This window comes from Eretmochelys imbricata, chromosome 9 (genome assembly GCF_965152235.1).
Source record: "Eretmochelys imbricata isolate rEreImb1 chromosome 9, rEreImb1.hap1, whole genome shotgun sequence".
Classification (NCBI taxonomy): Eukaryota; Metazoa; Chordata; order Testudines; family Cheloniidae; genus Eretmochelys; species Eretmochelys imbricata.
Genome location: NC_135580.1, coordinates 54,838,302 through 54,856,662, shown reverse-complemented (window position 1 = coordinate 54,856,662; position 18,361 = coordinate 54,838,302). Strand labels below are relative to the sequence as shown.

The window sequence follows — 18,361 nt, the reverse complement described above, 5'->3', positions numbered from 1 at the left end:
TGAAATCACGACATGTACACTAGGGTTATTGCCAGCAGAACTGTGTCAGTTAGGGATGTGATTATTTTTTCACATTCCTAACAGGCAGCTATGCCAGCAAAATTTTTAAATGTAGACCTGGCCTAGGATTGTCATAGATCGAGCTAGCTAACACTTCAGGACTGGTCTAAATGTCGTTTTTGTATTGCTAGAACTGTCTGTTCAGAAGTAGATCTAGTTAAGGCAGTACAATGCCTTAGTGTGAAGACCGTTCTACTGGTATAAAGTGCTTATCAGTATAGCTTATTCCTTAATGTACAGTAAACTTTGGTTTCTAAACCAAAGAGTTAGAATGGTACAAAATCTGTAGACCAGTTCCACATCACTAGTAATACCTATACTAGCCGCCAGGCTTTATCTCAACTAATTTAGCATATCGTAAAATACAACCTGCCTTTTTTTGTCTTGACTGGCATTTTAGTCCACGTGTGGGTTAATCAAACTAGCTAACCCAATCCAGTGCTGCACCATTAAATCTTTGTCTAGATTAGGATTTAGAAGCTGCTTTGAATTACAATGCTGCAGGCTACAAATGTGTTGTAAGTAAAGCACTAGCACTAAGGGAGAATGCACGAAATTAAGGCACTTGATGAGTTAAATGCACCAATTAAGGCAGTATAACAAAAAGATAAGAATAAACAAACAAACAAGCATTGCTCAAGAGGAATGTGTGTGTGTGTGTGGGGGGGGGGTTATATATACAGGCAGCCAGTGATTAAAACAGGAAACACTGCTGATAGTGAAGTGATACAGAAAGGTATTCTACTAATCTTGTTTTGAGAAGAGCTCCAGAAAGGCTTTGGGTTTTTTTTGATCACCTGTATCTAAAAACTGCCTTTGTGCGTACGTCTTCTATTAAAGTCCATAGAGGGCCCCCGCCATGGGACTATAGGCAGCACTTGCCCCTGCAAGAGGAGTTTTTTTGACAGAGGCAGACATAAGAGGAGCATCTTCTTGGAAAAAGCTGTGAAAATTCACTCTGGGGAGGAAAATCTGGTTTTGCAGTTTATAGGGAATTTGTAAAGGTGGTTTCCCTGAACTCTAATCCTTGAAGTAGTGGACTGTGACTTTACGATCACACTCTTCTCGCATTCCATGCTCCCTAAACCAAGTGCAACGGACCCTCCTGAAAGTGCCACTGTTCGTCATTCACCTAACATTTTAAGCTAGCATCATATTACTTATAGTCTATTTTGTACAGCTGCTGCTAAGTTGGGAATCTCTTATTTGGAAAAACTATGCACAATAGGACATGGCAGAGTTATTTTAACCAACAGCTCTCAGGGAATGGCAGAACATGTTCCACAGCAGACTCTCTTCTCTCTTTCTTCTCTGGGACTGGAGGTTTTGGAGCAGTAATAATGCTTATGCAGCAGCTCCTGAGGCCAATGCTGTGCAGTTCTTCATACCCCATGCAGTAATGTATGGACAATAATAATTGTTAGTGAAACAGATGTTATACCTGCAGTAGTGCACAACATGGCAGTTATACTGGAATGCCCTGATGCAGCAAGGTGCTTAAATCCTACACTGTTCAAAGAATAATATTTAGGTATGGTGGGGTATTCTTCCTTATTTCTCCTTCCCTATTTAGGGTGGGAAGGTTACTCCTGGTTTCTTGGTTTAAATTTTTTGTGTGTTTTTTAAATGATTGGTAAGGGTACCTACAGTGTTAGGTAATTTCTCCGCTTTATTTAGCTTAATAAGAAAAGGAGTAAGTTGTATGTATTATTACTATTAATAACTTGCTTTCCATTTAAAACCTGATACTGATAAGTCATCATCCAACTTATTTGTAAATAATAATAATTAAAAAATTCCACCTTACATTTATCTGTGGTCCTTAGCCAGAAGAGTTTTCTGTGATTCGTGAGCTGGTTGGGAAATGCTTATTCTTCCCCACCCTACATGAAAAGCTGACAAAAATTAAAGTTTTGTTTTGTCAATTTTCTGTACTCTTGATGAAAATCCAAACCCCAATAATTTTCATTTTTGAAGTCTCTCGATGAAATTCCCAATATTTGGCCAACGGAAATTGTTTTCTAAAAGATGAAGAGCCATTTTCAGTCCAGCATCTTTCAACAGCAATATTTTGACCAGCTCTCATCTTGAGGTGGATTGAACACCTCAGCAGCTGTATGCCACCCTCTAACTAGTAGTGGTTGTAGACTCTGCATGCCCAGCTCCATCAAAGCAGCTAAGAGAGCTAAGCTGACCTTACCTTTTCTACACAGGAGAGAGCTGAGAGTTGCATTATTTTCCCCATTATTAATAATTCAGAAAAACTGAAAAGTAATTCAGTTATCAGACCTGCATTTTCATTATTTGGATGAAGCATAGTACAGTGGGACAAGGGAGAAAAAGTTCAGAGCTTATGTAAAATCTTAACTCCAAACTTCCTCACTTTCCCTCCCCCCCCCCCCCCTTTTTTAAAAGAAACACTGAAAATCTCAATCTAAGTCTAATTTAAAAAAAATCCTCATGAGAATGTACAAAGCCACTAAGGGATTTGGATGGCCAATTAAAATGAATGAAAACTGTGTCCAAATCCCCTAGATGACTTTGAGAATCTCAGTCTAACAGCATGTTCACACACCTGTCCCAGAATTTTCTTGATTTATAATTTCTTTAAGTTTTTGTTTTTAAACCAAGTATTTATGATCATTGGTATGTAAAAATTTGCTGTAGATGGGTTAGTTTCTTAGAGATGTGGTATGAAGACTATATGTGCTATTCAATTAAACACAATAAAATGTAGTATTCAAATCTAATACGCTTCTGACAGCATCTATAACCATCTTGAACCCAAGTGGTTTGGCAGATTGAGCTTAAAACCTCACAAAAGAGAGTAACCTCTTTGAATCTGAACATTGTGGCCCCACTTGGTGAACTTTATACAATCCTCCATAACCTGATGGTGTGGTAAATGCTCAAATAAAATCTGTAGGGAACAAACAGCCAGCCTTACCAAAATTAGGCCCATGCCGTATAGCTCATCAAGAAATCTTGAATAAAATTCATTTGAAATGTTTAGGCAAAGTTATAGCTTCCCCTTCATATAAAGTGAGTTACAATTTTTTCAGTCCCATGTCTCAGAAAACTTTGTCTGATCCCTCTTCCCCACACTGAAAAGGTAGTTGTTTCACTATCTTTCAAACTGCCTCACGTGTATGAAGGCTTTAATTTTAGATTCAAATTTATCTCCATTGCACGAAGACCTACTGATATTTCTAATATTATATATCAGCTACCATCAAAGGCTGAACCATGAAACCAAGGTCACTGAAAATGCTGCAGAAACTAGTCCCTCATTATTTAAAGCTTCTGGAGCTTTTCTTTATCATGTGCCTGTCAATCTGAGTTTTATTGTGTTCTGCATTTAAACTAGAGAAGGTGTGGCTCTTATCTCTAGAGCTCCCTCCATCCTGTACTGGGAGGGGATTTGTTCTGGGCCTGACCGAAACCCACTGAGGTCAATGGAATGACTCCTAGTGATTCAGATCAGATTCTCTATTGGCTTCATCCTGCTATCTACTCAGCTCCCTCCACTCCCACTGAAGTAAAGGGGGTAAGGGTATTTGCCACCTCTGGGTGGTTGCTGAGCACCTTGCAGGTTTAGGCCCCAGGGCAGTTCTCTCTGTCCTGCAGTAGGAGGTGTTCTCTCCTAACCTTTAGCGTGTATTGCGTTAGATGGAATGGAGAGTTCTGTCTGTCACACCCTGTACTGCTGCTGCTTTTATCTTCCTGTTTTGTTTTTGTGGCGATCCGTTTAGATCATATAAGAGATTAGAAGGCTGAATCTGCCAGCCTCCTAACTCACTAGGGAACAGGCCTGAGAAACCCCTTGTTTAATCACTGCCAGAGCAGAGGAATTTACAGCCCGCACAGCAATAAGGTCCAAAGCTACAGCCATAAAAATAAAGGCTTTTTATTTGGTTTTTATATATACGGTTACAGAAACATCTGCATAACATTTCCAACAGCATGTGTAGCTCACCTGCCTCCCCCTCCTGTAATCAGGTGTGAATGTGGGTCACCAAGATGGAAGAGTGCTTCTGTCTTTAGGTTCCAGGCTCCGCCTTTTCTGCGGGGAAACCCTACCCTCCTGTTTTTAAGGTGTCACCTTTTTGTAGGTAATGTGAAGGTGCTGAGTCATTGGCTGCGCAGTGGTTGCCATGGAGACGGTCTGTTCTAGTTTCCCATCGGAATTGAGCCTAAATTTTCTGGTAATCTGAGAGGGAAATAAACACACACAGCCCTTTATTTTGTTCTAGTTAGCATTTTTTTTTTTAATAATGTAAACCAACATCTGGGGCTAGAATAAGCTTGGCTCTTATTTCCTTAGCTGAAAGCTACTGGCCCAGCCCTTCTCATGTCTGACAGACTTCCACAGGCAAAATCTTAAGGACTGTTGCAATCCTCCCTTCCCTATGCCTTCAAATAGGTTGGTTTGTTACAGGAGCACCTGGAGAAACTGGGAATAATCACACTGTACCCTCCAATAAAGCAGAGAGCAGCTTTCTCCCCTAAGAGAAAGCACCACTGTCAGAGTGATGGCTGCCACTGTACTGCACAGCTGGGTCCTACACTGAGAACCGTGTACACTAAGAGGGATGCCTGAAGTATAGCTGACAAGATTTGCCACCTCTGGGTGGTTGCTGAGCACCTTGCAGGTTTTAGGCCCCAGGGCAGTTCTCTCTGTCCTGCAGTAGGACCGATGGAAAATAAAATATGCCAGTCATCAAACGGAAACAAACACACTAATAAACAGGCTGTGTGTCAGAGGTTACACATTCTTTAAAAGCATCTCCTGCTGCAGAATAGCAGCAGCCATTAGGGCTTTGGCCATTCTTACCTCATTTCCAGTTTGCTAAATTTCAAATACAAATCACTACCTCTGACGGAAAATGAATGCTCACATAAAGCAAAGCCAAATTCCATCTCTGATGATTATTAGCAGCAAGCTCCAATGTACTCTGTAACAAGCTGGACCTAAATTCTGCAGCATGTTTCCTGAATTCTGCAGCAGCCAGCTGGGGCAGACTGGAAATTATGAAGTAGCTTCATTTAAATGAAAACATTAGGCCTGTAATTAAGAGAGTTAATAATACAATCAGTACAGCAGCTCCTTAGGTTAGTTATTTTGACATCAGATTCACACACTGGCAGCTTTCAGTACATCCAAAAGTTTTGTGTTGACCATGATTAATTGCACTGAAGAAATTATCAGGGGGAAGCTGGATGTTTGGGCAGCTGAGGGGGAAGCAGTCTGGCCCAGCTCCTCAGAGATATTTAGAATCTTAAATTAGAAACCTAAATCCCTTGGAGGAGCTTGGCCTTTGGAATTAATCACATTATCTTCTGCTAAAATGATCAGCAGTGAAATAGTTAATATTGACACTTCACTCATCTCATTTGTAGTGGTGCCGCTGGTGTAATATGGGGTAAGCCACATCAGTGCAGAGCATATATATGGGGACCTGGCACTGCTGTAGCTACACTGCCACAAATATCCCTAGTAAAGACAGGCTTAGATCAGAGATTTAACCCATCGAGTTGAACAGGGCAGTTTACATTTCTCAGAGCTATTGTTTCAGAATGTAAGCAGATTCAGGAAGATGCACTGTATTGGTTTACATCTTCAAGGTACCGTAAAGGCTTCCTTCAAGTCAGTGAGCTACACCAGCATAAAACTGGTGGAAGAGAGTGGAGAATCAGGCCCATCATTTTGAAAGCTTTGATCCTGAAGCACAATTCTGCAGCAAGAGGTGGAATATATGGAGCTGCAGCGATGGATTATATGGAGCCTTGCATAGAAGTGATCATATGACCCCACATATAAGTGCACAGGACTGCCCTGAGTAATCAGCGGTGCCTGAAAGTATCTTGGCATAGACTCCACGTGCTCAGCAGTTTGGCCCTTTGACTTATTTCAGTGCAGATTTTCTGCACGTCATCCACAAGATTTGTTTATGTTATTTGGCCCCCGTTGCTCCTTCTCATGGTGAACACAGTCCCAGAGATTAGCGGAAATGAAGTCTCAGGGACTGAGGGAGCTCAGTCTGATAGCTCTGCCAAGTGGTTACATTTAATGCGATCAACTAGTCAAATTTAAAAATTCATTACATGTGGTGTATTCAACTGAAAGGAAGAACGGAAAATGCAAAGGACAGTGTTACAGTCAAAAAGTTTCCCAATGGATCCACAATTTTGGACCATACTGTACAAAATACTTTCCAAAAGATATATATCTTAATGAGATGCTGTTGTCAGCTGTATATATTTATATCTACAGACTCCAAGATTTAGATCAAACTCTTTCTTGCTTTTAAAAACAAACAGCTTGAAAAACATTTGTCCTTCTTCTAATGGCTTTATTTACATTATCATCTCGGAGTGGTTCAGCATTGGAGACACCAAACATAACAGGAACATTTGTTATGATGGAGGCATTGGTTGTGACTCCAGAGTTAGGACTGTGTTGAGATCTGTAGTTAAAGCAGGATGTAATCCTGATATTTCTCTCCTTAAGGATTTAACAATGGGCCCCAATTTAATACAATCTCTTTACTGAGGACAGTGGAATTTTCCATAATTTTTAGAGTCAAATATTCAGGCTCTTTTGCAGAGGAAAGGTTTTTTAAATGATGCCTTTTGTAAATTTGACATTTGACTCTGCCAGTCTCACCATTTTTTATCCCCATCTAGCTAAAGAAGCACAGTCCCCTGAAGCTCCAAACTCCACCCATATGCACACTTTCAAAATACCTTGGACATATGCCACTTTTCAAAAGCGACTCTTTAAAACAAACAGTTATTGCCCTAATTTAAAAAAACCTTACTTATCTCTACCAAGAAAAGTTCAGCTCCATCAGAGAATGGAAGCAGCCAGTAGTAGAGGGGGCAGCTGCCTCTGCAGCAGAACTGTATGTTCCATGTTTCTGACAATGTGGGCTATAATTCCCTCCTGCTCTGTCCTAGTCCCTAGGATTAAAAGGGGGCCATAGAAAAGGTGGATTTGGAGGGAGGGTAAGAATGACAATGTAAAAATATACACGTTCTCACAGACGCGGAGTTTTCCATTGTGCTCCAAAGGCAGCTGCTCCCTTCAAGAGGATCCTGGTCTGATAGATCTGAGGAAGTCTGTTGGCCTGGGAGTGAGCGGCTGAGGTTTAACAAGTGATAGGGATAATGTGTGCGGGGTAACATACAACATCCATGTTATCATAGGGGTGAGGTGAGCTGTGTTAGGCTGTAGGACTTCTTGCTGCCCATGAAATAGTTATGGACAGGGAGAAAGAAGAAAGAATGAGGCTTTCACAAAAACACTGTTAAGACTGCTCAAATGCATTTCCCATCAACACAATTACTAAAAAACAAGACATTCACACAACTTGCATCCCTTAGCACACACTCACCCATGCACATACATGTGCACACACACACACACAAAGTAACACATCAACACAGTGCAGCAACACAACAAACCCACTTACAGTTCCATCACAGAACCAATCACAATGTGAACCTCCAGTTCCTGACAGCCACTCATAAGCTGAAGTCCAACCTCCGCCATTTTCCTCTACAGCTAATACACTAGACTTTTCACCAGTACATGTATGTCTATAGGCAATTTATTGTAATCTGTCTGAGGCTGGGGTTTAGCTTGTGCATTTCAGTATGATTGTGAGGAAGTGGTTCTATGTTAGACTGAAAATGTATCTGTTATGGGGCTGTTTGGGCATTTTGATATCTGGGTGGGATGGCATACAGATTGAGGCTGGATGTGAATGCTGGTTTAAGTGGTGATTGCCTTGATTTTTATTGCCTGAGCAACCTTAGCAACACAACTGCATTTCCTAACTAATGGAAACGAATGACAATTTGGTGGGGGAGATGATATAACACAGGTTGTACAGGCTGGGCACCACACTGCTTTATCATTCATAATGATCTGTACTTTTCATTGAGAAAACCTCAGTGCACTTTAATAAAGGCAGGAAGTGTTATCTCCAATTTATGGAAGCTGAAGTACAGAAAGGCATTATGACTTGCCAAGTTCATAAGTCAGATCAGTGGCGCAGCAAGGACTAGACCATCTCTTTTTGATATTGCTAGCATACCGGTGTGTCCTGGGATGAATCAATTATGGGAAACATGAAGCTGCAACTGAAAATTCCTATTCATAGAATATCAGGGTTGGAAGGGACCTCAGGAGGTCATCTAGTCCAACCCCCTGCTCAAAGCAGGACCAATCCCCAACTAAATCAACTATTCTGTTCTAATCTCAAAACTAACTCAGTCTGGACCGGTTAGACCACATGCGATGTGCTTCTCTGCAATAGAAATGGCTGATCTTCATGATTAGTCAGATATCTAGAAAAAGAAAAGTGATGTACCTCAGCAAATACAAATGAACTGCACCATTTCCTGATAGCCTTACAAGGGCTTATGCCACATTTTGTCTTTCTACACACACTGTATATTGTGTAATTGCACAATGAAAGACTGCAATGTAAGCAACAAAATATGGTGCGAGAACCTTACTTTAAAATTTCCTGACTTTTGTGTTTAAGTTCTTAAACTTCCTTTAACATTAACAATATTTTTGAAGGGGTTCTTTTGTTTCAGTGTTTATGACATATTTTAAGATGTCAAGTAATCACCTCTATATTATGCATAAGAACATAAGAACGGCCATACTAGGTCAGACCAAAGGTCCATCTAGCCCAGTATCTTGTCTTCCGACAGTGTCCAATGCCAGGTGCTTCAGAGGGAATGCAAAATTGCTAATTCTCATGCATGTACTGCAGGTCTCATGATATTTGGGTTTTTTTTTTAAAGCTTCAACTGTTGAAATGATTTTATTTCCCAAGAATCTCAGCTTTTTCTTATTTTTTAGTAAGTTTCTAGTGCTCAGAGTGTAGCAAAAAGCTTGAAAATGTGAACACTAAATACTTCAGCATTAGAAGACATAAAAAGAATACAAATTACAAATTTTTAAATCTCATGATTTCTAACACAAACTCACTATTTCAGGCCCTGACTCATGATCTTTGAATGCTTGGAGTTGGCAACACTGATATACTTCAAATCTAATCATCCCAATTCTGATCCCATTATCCAAATCCTAAAAAAATAAGAAGGAATCTTGTACAGACAGGGGAATGAATTGAATGACATAATCCTTTAGGTCTTTTCCAGCTCTGATTTCTATGGTTCCACAACTGGACATTTCAAACAAGGCAGAGTAGTGAGTCTCTGCATTTGCAGGGTATGCTATTTCCTGGTATTAGTGCTTTGCATGCTAAGAAGCTCTTCTCAGCAAGCTGAGTGCTCAGTTATGCCTGTAAGGTGCTGGCCTGTGGTGAGCCACACAGCCCACAAGGAATTCTCAGGGGCATTGCCCCTCATGGAGCACTAGTCTCCGGGAGCTCTCAGGAGTGCAGCCATTGCTGTGTACACTCTCCTCTGCCATGGTCCTTTATGTGTGGCTAGCGAGAGTAAGCCACTGCAGCTGCGGCCGGCTCCTGTGTGAGAGGCACATGAAGGGAAGCTCTCTGTGCCCTCCTTCCTTGAGCACAGGGGCCAGCCTCTATCTGGCTCCAAGGCATTATGTGGCAGGAGAGGCTAATTTTCAGGAGAGTTAAGTTTTGTTTAAAAAGCTTATGGGAGATGTAGAATCTTGTGTGCATTGAGGAATGGAATTCCAAACTTCACACTGCAGGGGTCTGTCTGGCTTTGTTCTCCCTCAGGTGACCAATGGCCTGAGATCAAAGGATTAAAGGGAGTAAAGCTGGTCAAAGCAAAATGAAAAGTTGCTGCCAATCTTGTACTGCACTGGGAGAAAATTAAAGGACAATAAATGTTCCAATGAATTTTACAGCAACCAGAGGGAGAATAATTCCAGTAGAACCTGATGGGTTCCTAGAGTTTACCGGTTGCAGGTGGGTTTGTACTCAATGTGGCTCAGCTGGGCCTCTGCTGCTGCTACCAGTGCTACTGTGTATGCAAACTAGATACCATTAACTTGCGTTTGAATAGAGACTGGGAGTGGCTGGGTCATTACACATATTGAATCTATTTCCCTTTAAAGTTAAGTATCCTCACACCTTCTTGTCAACTGTCTAAATGGGCCATCTTGATTATCACTACAAAAGTTTTTTTTCTCCTGCTGATAATAGCTCATCTTAACTAATTAGCCTCTCACGGTTTGTATGGTAACTTCCAACTTATCTGTATGTATATTGTGACAGGGTCAGGCCAGGTGGCTACAGGAGAGTGACAGAAGGCAGATATATTAGCCCCAGGTTAAGTAGGTCCCTTTTCCCTGGGTAAGGTAACAGGGAAGGTTTTTTTTTTTTTTTGTTTGTTTTTTTTCATGGAGGAAGAATTTAATCAGAAAAACATCAAGGATAATTGGGAAATATTTCAGAACACTTTACTAGATGCCCCAAAAGACACCATCTCACAATCAAGTGTGACAGGGTCGGGCCAGATGGCTACTGGAGAATAATTGAGAGTAATAGAAGGCAGATATATTAGCCCCAGGTTAAGTAGGTCCCTTTTCCCTGGGTAAGATAACAGGGAAGTTTCCAGAACAATCAGGAACCTTCTGGAAACAATTAAGACAGACAGGCTGATTAAAACACCTGCAGCCAATCAAGAAGCTTCTAGAATCAAGGCAGGCTAATCAGGGCACCTGGGTTTAAAAAGGAGCTCACTTCAGTTTGTGGTAGTGCGTGTGAGGAGCTGGAAGTAAGAGGTGCTAGGAGCTGAGAGTGAGAATGTGGACTGTTGGAGGACTGAGGAGTACAAGCATTATCAGACACCAGGAGGAAGGTCCTATGGTAAGAATAAAGAAGGTGTTGGGAGGAGGCCATGGGGAAGTAGCCCAGGGAGTTGTAGCTGTCGCACAGCTGTTCCAGGAGGCACTCTAGACAGCTGCATTCTACAGGGCCCTGGGCTGGAACCCAGAGTAGAGGACGGGCCTGGGTTTCCCCCAAACCGCCCAACTCCTGGTCAGACACAGGAGAAGTTGACCTGGACTGTGGGTTCATGAAAATGGCCAAACTGAGGGCTGCTGTGAATCTCTGAAGCGAGCAAATCCACCAATAAGCGTAAGACCCACCAAGGTAAAGGAGGAACTTTGTCACTATATATATGTTCCATTCTATGCATCCGGTGAAGTGAGCTGTAGCTCATGAAAGCTTATGCTCTAATAAATTTGTTAGTCTCTAAGGTGCCACAAGTACTCCTGTTCTTTTTGTGGATACAGACTAACCCGGCTGCTACTCTGAAACCTGTAGCTACATTGCTATTTATACTTGTGCTAACTCTTATGTGTATATCAGCAAGAGTCACACCCCTACCTCAAAGTGTAGACACAGCCTTAGTTAGCTGCTCTCTGAGCTACACAGTCTGAGGTACCCATTGTTACCATCATCAGCACATCAGTTACCTTCCCTCCTTTGAATGTACTATTCAGGCTTTCTCTGCGCAGCTTTCATCATTTTTCACCCATGTTACCCTGTTTCAAAAGGGAGGTAGCTAGCAAAATGCAAATCTTTTCCTTCTGGACAGTGTGTGTCTGTGATTTCATATATGTGGAGGGAAGTTGCTTATATATCTGAGGATCTCCTAATCCCCCAAGTTTAAGATCTCTCACCTTTAAAGCCTCACTGCAGAACAATACTCATTTTAGCTAATGAAGACCGGACAGGACTATTATAGTAGCCAGTCAATGTACCCCCAAAATTAGAGGGAGATGTCACAGTTCAGCAATACAAACTGATTCATTAAAAATCAGAGAGTGTTGCCTCAACAGCGGTCCCAGTCATTGCTGACCCAGAGCAACAAAAACTAGGAGCAACCACAAATGGACCCTGAATCAGTCCTACCTACACGTTTTTCATCCTTCCACACAGCAGTTCTATGGATTCCCATTTCCACATCCCCAACCCCAAAGGACCTAGGGGTTACAGTGGATAAGAAGCTGGATATGAGTCAACAGTGTGCCCTTGTTGCCAAGAAGGCTAACGGCATTTTGGGCTGTTGTCATAAATATAAAGGAAAGGGTAAACCCCTTTAAAATCTCTCCTGGCCAGAGGAAAAATCCTCTCACCTGTAAAGGGTTAAGAAGCTAAAGGTAACCTCGCTGGCACCTGACCAAAATGACCAATGAGGAGACAAGATACTTTCAAAAGCTGGGAGGAGGGAGAGAAACAAAGGGTCTGTGTCTGTCTGTATGCTGCTTTTGCCGGGGATAGACCAGGAATGGAGTCTTAGAACTTTAGTAAGTAATCTAGCTAGGTATGTGTTAGATTATGATTTCTTTAAATGGCTGAGAAAAGAACTGTGCTGAATAGAATGACTATTCCTGTCTGTGTGTCCTTTTTGTAACTTAAGGTTTTGCCTAGAGGGATTCTCTATGTTTTGAATCTAATTACCCTGTAAGATATCTACCATCCTGATTTTACAGAGGTGATTTCTTTACTTCTATTAAAAGTCTTCTTGTAAGAAAACTGAATGCTTTTTCATTGTTCTCAGATCCAAGGGTTTGGGTCTGTGGTCACCTATGCAAATTGGTGAGGATTTTTACCAAACCTTCCCCAGGAAGTGGGGTGCAAGGATTGGGAGGTTTTTGGGGGGAAAGACGTGTCCAAACTACGTTTTCCAGTAAACCCAGTTAGAGTTTGGTGGTGGCAGTGGAGATCCAGGGACAAAGGATAAAATTAATTTGTACCTTGGGGAAGTTTTAACCTAAGCTAGTGAAAGTAAGCTTAGGAGGTTTTCATGCAGGTCCCCACATCTGTACCCTAGAGTTCAGAGTGGGGGAGGAACCTTGACAGCTGTATAAATAGGGGCACTGCCAGCAGATCGAGGCACATGATCGTTCCCTTCTATTCGACATTGGTGAGGCCTCATCTGGAGTACTGTGTCCAGTTTTGGGCCCCACATTACAAGAAGGATGTGGAAAAATTGGAAGTGTCCAGCGGAGGGCAACAAAAATGATTAGGGGGCTGGAACACATGACTTATGAGGAGAGGCTGAGGGAACTGGGATTGTTTAGTCTGCGGAAGAGAAGAATGAGGGGGGATTTGATAGCTGCTTTCAACTATCTGAAAGGGGGTTCCAAAGAGGATGGATCTAGACTGTTCTCAGTGGTAGCAGATGACAGAACGAGGAGTAATGGTCTCATGTTGCAATGGGGGAGGTTTAGGTTGGATATTAGGAAAAACTTTTTCCACTAGGAGGGTGGTGAAACACTGGAATGGGTTACCTAGAGAGGTGGTGGAATCTCCTTCCTTTGAGGTTTTTAAGGTCAGGCTTGACAAAGCCCTGGCTGGGATGATTTAGTTGGGGATTGGTCCTGCTTTGAGCAGGGGGTTGGACTAGATGACCTCCTGAGGTCCCTTCCAACCCTGATATTCTATGGTAACTCCAGAGAGCGAATGACTCTGAAATCTAGTGTGCAAGAAAGGGTTTTTATAGAATAATGTTGTTTAGAAAGGACTGTACTGAGACAAGAAGGTTTCTTTCTCTTTCATGATCACAACGGAACAGGTTGGCCCTCAGGCTGGTTTTGTGACTGAGTCAGTCTTTCTTTACTTTGACATTAAAGTCAGTTAAAGCAAAGCCAAAGTCATCCTTTTAAAAACATCATGAATATGTATGCAAATAAAAATGAAAGGTTCTCTATGGGTGTGTTTAATGCTTGTGGAAAGAACCAGAGCCGTGAAATATATACCCACAATTTCCAGAAAAAACACCAGCCCATTGATCAAGCAGACATTCAAATAACTACTACCTTGGCCAGCTACCACCTTGTAACAGGTAGCTGTTTATTGGACAAAATAGGATACCCTCCCATAAGAGGAGATAAGGGTCATTAATTTTAAAAATGAGTCTTGTTGACTGCTCTCTAGCATGGACCCTGCCAAATCACAGAAGGATGCCATGCAGATGCCATGACTGCTGAGGCTTAAAATTGGCAGGTTAAATAGAGCAATACTTACTTCCTGGTGTGCCAGAGTACTCATCACATGGGCTCTGCAGTGCCACTAGAAGGACCTTTATTATGTCTCAGCAAAAGCACTGTGACATGCAGTGCTCTGCTTTAGCTCAGGGGTTTTCATCCTATTCAAAAACTAACCTGTTTAAAAACAAGTACATTCATAAAATCCATAATGTTTTCTTATTATGGGTAGTAGATTTCTACGCTCTTTAGGGCAGGGTCTTTTTGTTCTGTGTTTGTACAGTGCCTACTGTAATGGGGTTCTGGTCCACAACCAGGGGTCCTAGATGCTACCACAATACAAATAATGGATAATGATAGCTGAATGTTGGAAGAAGGAAACAAAGTGAATAATTTGTTACTCCTATTAACTATAAGTTTTTTTTTCTTAAACTTAGTTTAATTCAAAAGGAGATTTGGGTCCCTGACGGAGACAAAAAGCCATTGCACATCATGGAAGCCAAGGGAGTTCACTGCTTCTCAAAAAAATAAGGAAACAAACATGGAGTAAAGGGAAATGGGCATAGAGAGGAGGTAGTATGCACGGAGGGATGCCTCTTTTGGAGCAGAAGGTACTGTATGTGGGAGGGGTGAAGGTTGGTTGCCTCACATAAAGCGTACACGTGGCAATGGGTGTGGGTAGGTCTATGACAAAAGGCATTTATTTTCTGTCGGGTCATTTGTCACATCTATAGGTGTTGGGGGAAGCATTAGCAGCCTCTCATGAACAATCTTGGTTTTGGAAGTGGGCTACTGGAAGTCTCCAACCCTGCTTCCCATTATCTTGTGTCTAGGGGTATGTCTACACTAAAGTAGCTACAGCAGTGCAGATATGGCACTGCTGTGATACAGCAGTTGCTGTAGAGGTGTTTCCTGCGTTGAAGAAAGTGGATTTCTGTTGCGCAAAAGTCAACATGGTTTCTGTAAAGGGAACTCATGTCTTACTAATCTATTACAGTTCTTTGAAGGGGTCAACAAGCACGTGGACAAGGGGGATCCTGATAGTGTACTTAGATTTCCAGAAAGCCTTTGACAAGGTCCCTCACCAAAGGCTCTTATGTAAATTAAGTTGTCATGGGATAAGAGGGAAGATCCTTTCCTGGATTGAGGACTGATTAAAATACAGGAAACAAAGGGTAGGAATAAATGGTAAATTTTCAGAATGGAGAGGGGTGGTGGAGTAGAGATGTTCCCCAAGGGGCAGTCCTAGGACGAATCCTATTCAACTTATTCATAAATGATCTGGAGAAAGGGGTAAACAATGAGGTGGTAACGTTTGCAGATGATACTAAACTGCTCAAGATAGTGAAGACCAAAGCAGACTGTGAAGAACTTCAAAAAGATCTCACAAAACTAAGTGATTGGGCAACAAAATGGCAAATGAAATTTAATGTGGATAAATGTAAAGTAATGCACATTGGAAAAAATAACCCCAATTATACATACAATATGATGGGGGCTAATTTAGCTACAACTAATCAGGAGAAAGATCTTGGAGTCATTGTGGATAGTTCTCTGAAGAAGTCCACACAGTGTGCAGCGGCAGTCAAAAAAGCAAACGGGATGTTAGGAATCATTAAAAAAGGATAGAGAATAAGACGGAGAATATCTTATTGCCCTTATATAAATCCATGGTACGCCCACATCTTGAATACTGCGTACAGATGTTGTCCCCCTCATCTCAAAAAAGATATACTGGCATTAGAAAAGGGTAACTAAAATGATTAGGGGTTTGGAATGGGTCCCATATGAGGAGAAATTAAAGAGATTAGGACTTTTCAGCTTGGAAAAGAGGAGACTAAGGGGGGATATGACAGAGGTACATAAAATCATGAGTGATGTGGAGAAAGTGAACAAGAAAGTGTTATTTACTTGTTCCCATAAGAACTAGGGGCCACCAAATGAAATTAATGGGTAACAGGTTTAAAACAAAAGGAAATTCTTCTTCACTCAGTGCACAGTCAACCTGTGGAACTCCTTGCCTGAGGAAGTTGTGAAGGCTAGGACTATAACAGGGTTTAAAAGAGAACTGGATAAATTCATGGAGGTTAAGTCCATTAATTGCTATTAGCCAGGATGGATAAGGAAAGGTGTCCCTAGCTTCTGTTTGTCAGAGGGTGGAGATGGGTCGCAGGAGAGACATCATTTGATCATTTCCTGTTAGGTTCACTCCCTCTGGGGCACCTGGCATTGGCCACTGTCGGTAGACAGGATACTGGGCTGGATGGACCTTTGGTCTGACCCAGTATGGCCATTCTTATGTTCTGTTTGTGTAGGTAATCCACCTCTCCGAGAGGCAGTAGCTAGATCAATGGCAGAATTCTTCCGTCTACCGAGCTGCATCTACAGGGGAGGCTAGGTTGAACTAACTCTGTTGCACAGGACATGACATGTTCACAGCCCTGTGCAATATAGCTAGAACCACCTAATTTTTAAGTGTAGACCAGCCCTACGGGATAGGAGAGTGGCCCAGAAGCAGTGATCCTCCCACAGATCTGTGCTACATGAGCTCCATTTCACATGCATCACCTTGTTTTATTACTCTTGTACCAAAGCAAGGAAGAGACTGTTGAGCTGCTTTACAAACACAATCACCCCCCAAAGAATAACACATCTTCAGCATTCTAGCCTCAGCAAATTGGGTTCAGTACATCAGTTTCTCTAGGGCACGCTTGCAGGGGAAGTTCTAATGAGCAAGTTACTCCTTGTGAGCCCCAGCTGTTTACACACAGTATAAACTAATGATGGATATTTAAAATCTTTGGCTTAGTAGTGCTGTTCTCCACGTACAGGAGTGTCAAGATTTTGTACGTAGGTTTTAACGAACAGCTTTTAAAAAAAGTAAAAATATTTAGAAATCAATCTTTTCCACAGACACTCTGAGGAGAATATAAATGTTTTCTTTTTCAGCTTTGTCCCTACCTCTTTTGACAGTTCAGGAATCACTTTGAAATCTTAACGGTTGAAAATGTGTTTTTTAGCTTTTAAAAAAACCTGTAAATATCATTCTCCTCCCCATTTGGTGTGACTCTCAGATATAAAATGTTCATTGGTGGCCCAGATAGATTATTGACTTGCTGATGATGCCCTATGGAAAGTTTGACTAATTCTGTTCATGGTTCACGTAAATGAGAAATACAAAAGGTAAAGAACCAGAATCTTTGCTATTTCTGGCTTCCCCAGCCACTTTTTTCGCACCTGAAGTCCTAATGCAATCATTTGTGACCTCACAATTAGCGACTGTCAAAAGGGTTTTGATGTCAAAGTATATAGATTTCAGATGAGAAATAAGTGACAGTAGTAGGTGAACTAAGAAGGCTCTACTAATCAAAAGCAGCAGAAGAAATAATGATGTATCAGCAACACTGTTATTAAACAGAACATTTGTCAGGACTGAGACCTGTACAACCTTTAGAATTGTGGAGTCATTGAAGTGCTGATGAGTCAGCTGTATGTCTCCTTTTCAACACAGTTACTACAGTGGTCATCGCTCCCCGAGTGACTGACCAAGTTGGTGGGGATTGAAATGTTGAAGGTGATTCATTCTACATAAGTGATGCTTCCAAGCTAGAAGAAGCATTTGGAGGAATAAGCAGGAGTAAGATCTATGCTGTCAACTGAGGATGAATGTCCTCACCGAAATGGCTCACAGATTTGGGACTACTGCTACCCCACGGTTCTCTGCAAAGGTGACAGTGATAGAGCAGACAGTCCCCACAATGGCAATGAGAGGGTTAATGAGATCCTGTGGACCCAATTGTTCCCACCCTACTACACCTGCAACAGGTATCAGGCATGGAGAAGGAAGTTAAAAGGAGAAGACCTAGGCCCATTCAGGGCAGAGTAGGAAGGAGTGTAGTGCTCTCCTTCTCCTGATATGAGAGACACCTGGTTGCAGCCCAGAGACTGGGCTAGCTTGCCAGTTGGACAAGCCTCCCGGTAGAAGGGATGACCAGACCCTGAGGGACCAGCAAAAGTACTGACTGCTTGCAAACAAGCCCTGAACAGAAGGGTGGGGGTCTTGCCAAAGCACAGCTACATCAAACCTTTGAAGAGACAGCAACCTACCAGAGGAGGCCCAGGGCTGGGAGAGTTGTGCCCTGATAGGCCACAAGGGAGTGCTACAGAGACAAACCTGGTCACGAGGACTGCAGTGCCTTTTATCCTTTGTATCTAGCTAGGAAACTGCAACTGCTCCTCTCTAATACAGACCTAGTAACAGTCATCTATGCCTTAGTCAGCTTTCCGTGAAACTACATAATGAGCTCTACTTAGGACCACTCCTATAACAGAAGCTTCAGCTGG

At 42.0% G+C, this 18,361-nt stretch overlaps 1 protein-coding gene across 3 annotated transcripts in view; it reads right to left on the bottom strand.

The window, feature by feature from the left end:
* Positions 1-3,951: 3,951 nt before the first annotated feature.
* Positions 3,952-18,361, bottom strand: part of THAP4 (THAP domain containing 4) — a 50,895-nt gene continuing 36,485 nt past the window's right edge. For all 3 annotated transcript variants that reach the window (XM_077825849.1, XM_077825847.1, XM_077825848.1), the window contains one exon: positions 3,952-4,270. In XM_077825849.1, coding sequence (XP_077681975.1) covers positions 4,151-4,270 — 120 coding nt within the window. In that variant the 3' untranslated portion in view covers positions 3,952-4,150. The remainder of the gene's footprint in view (positions 4,271-18,361) is intronic.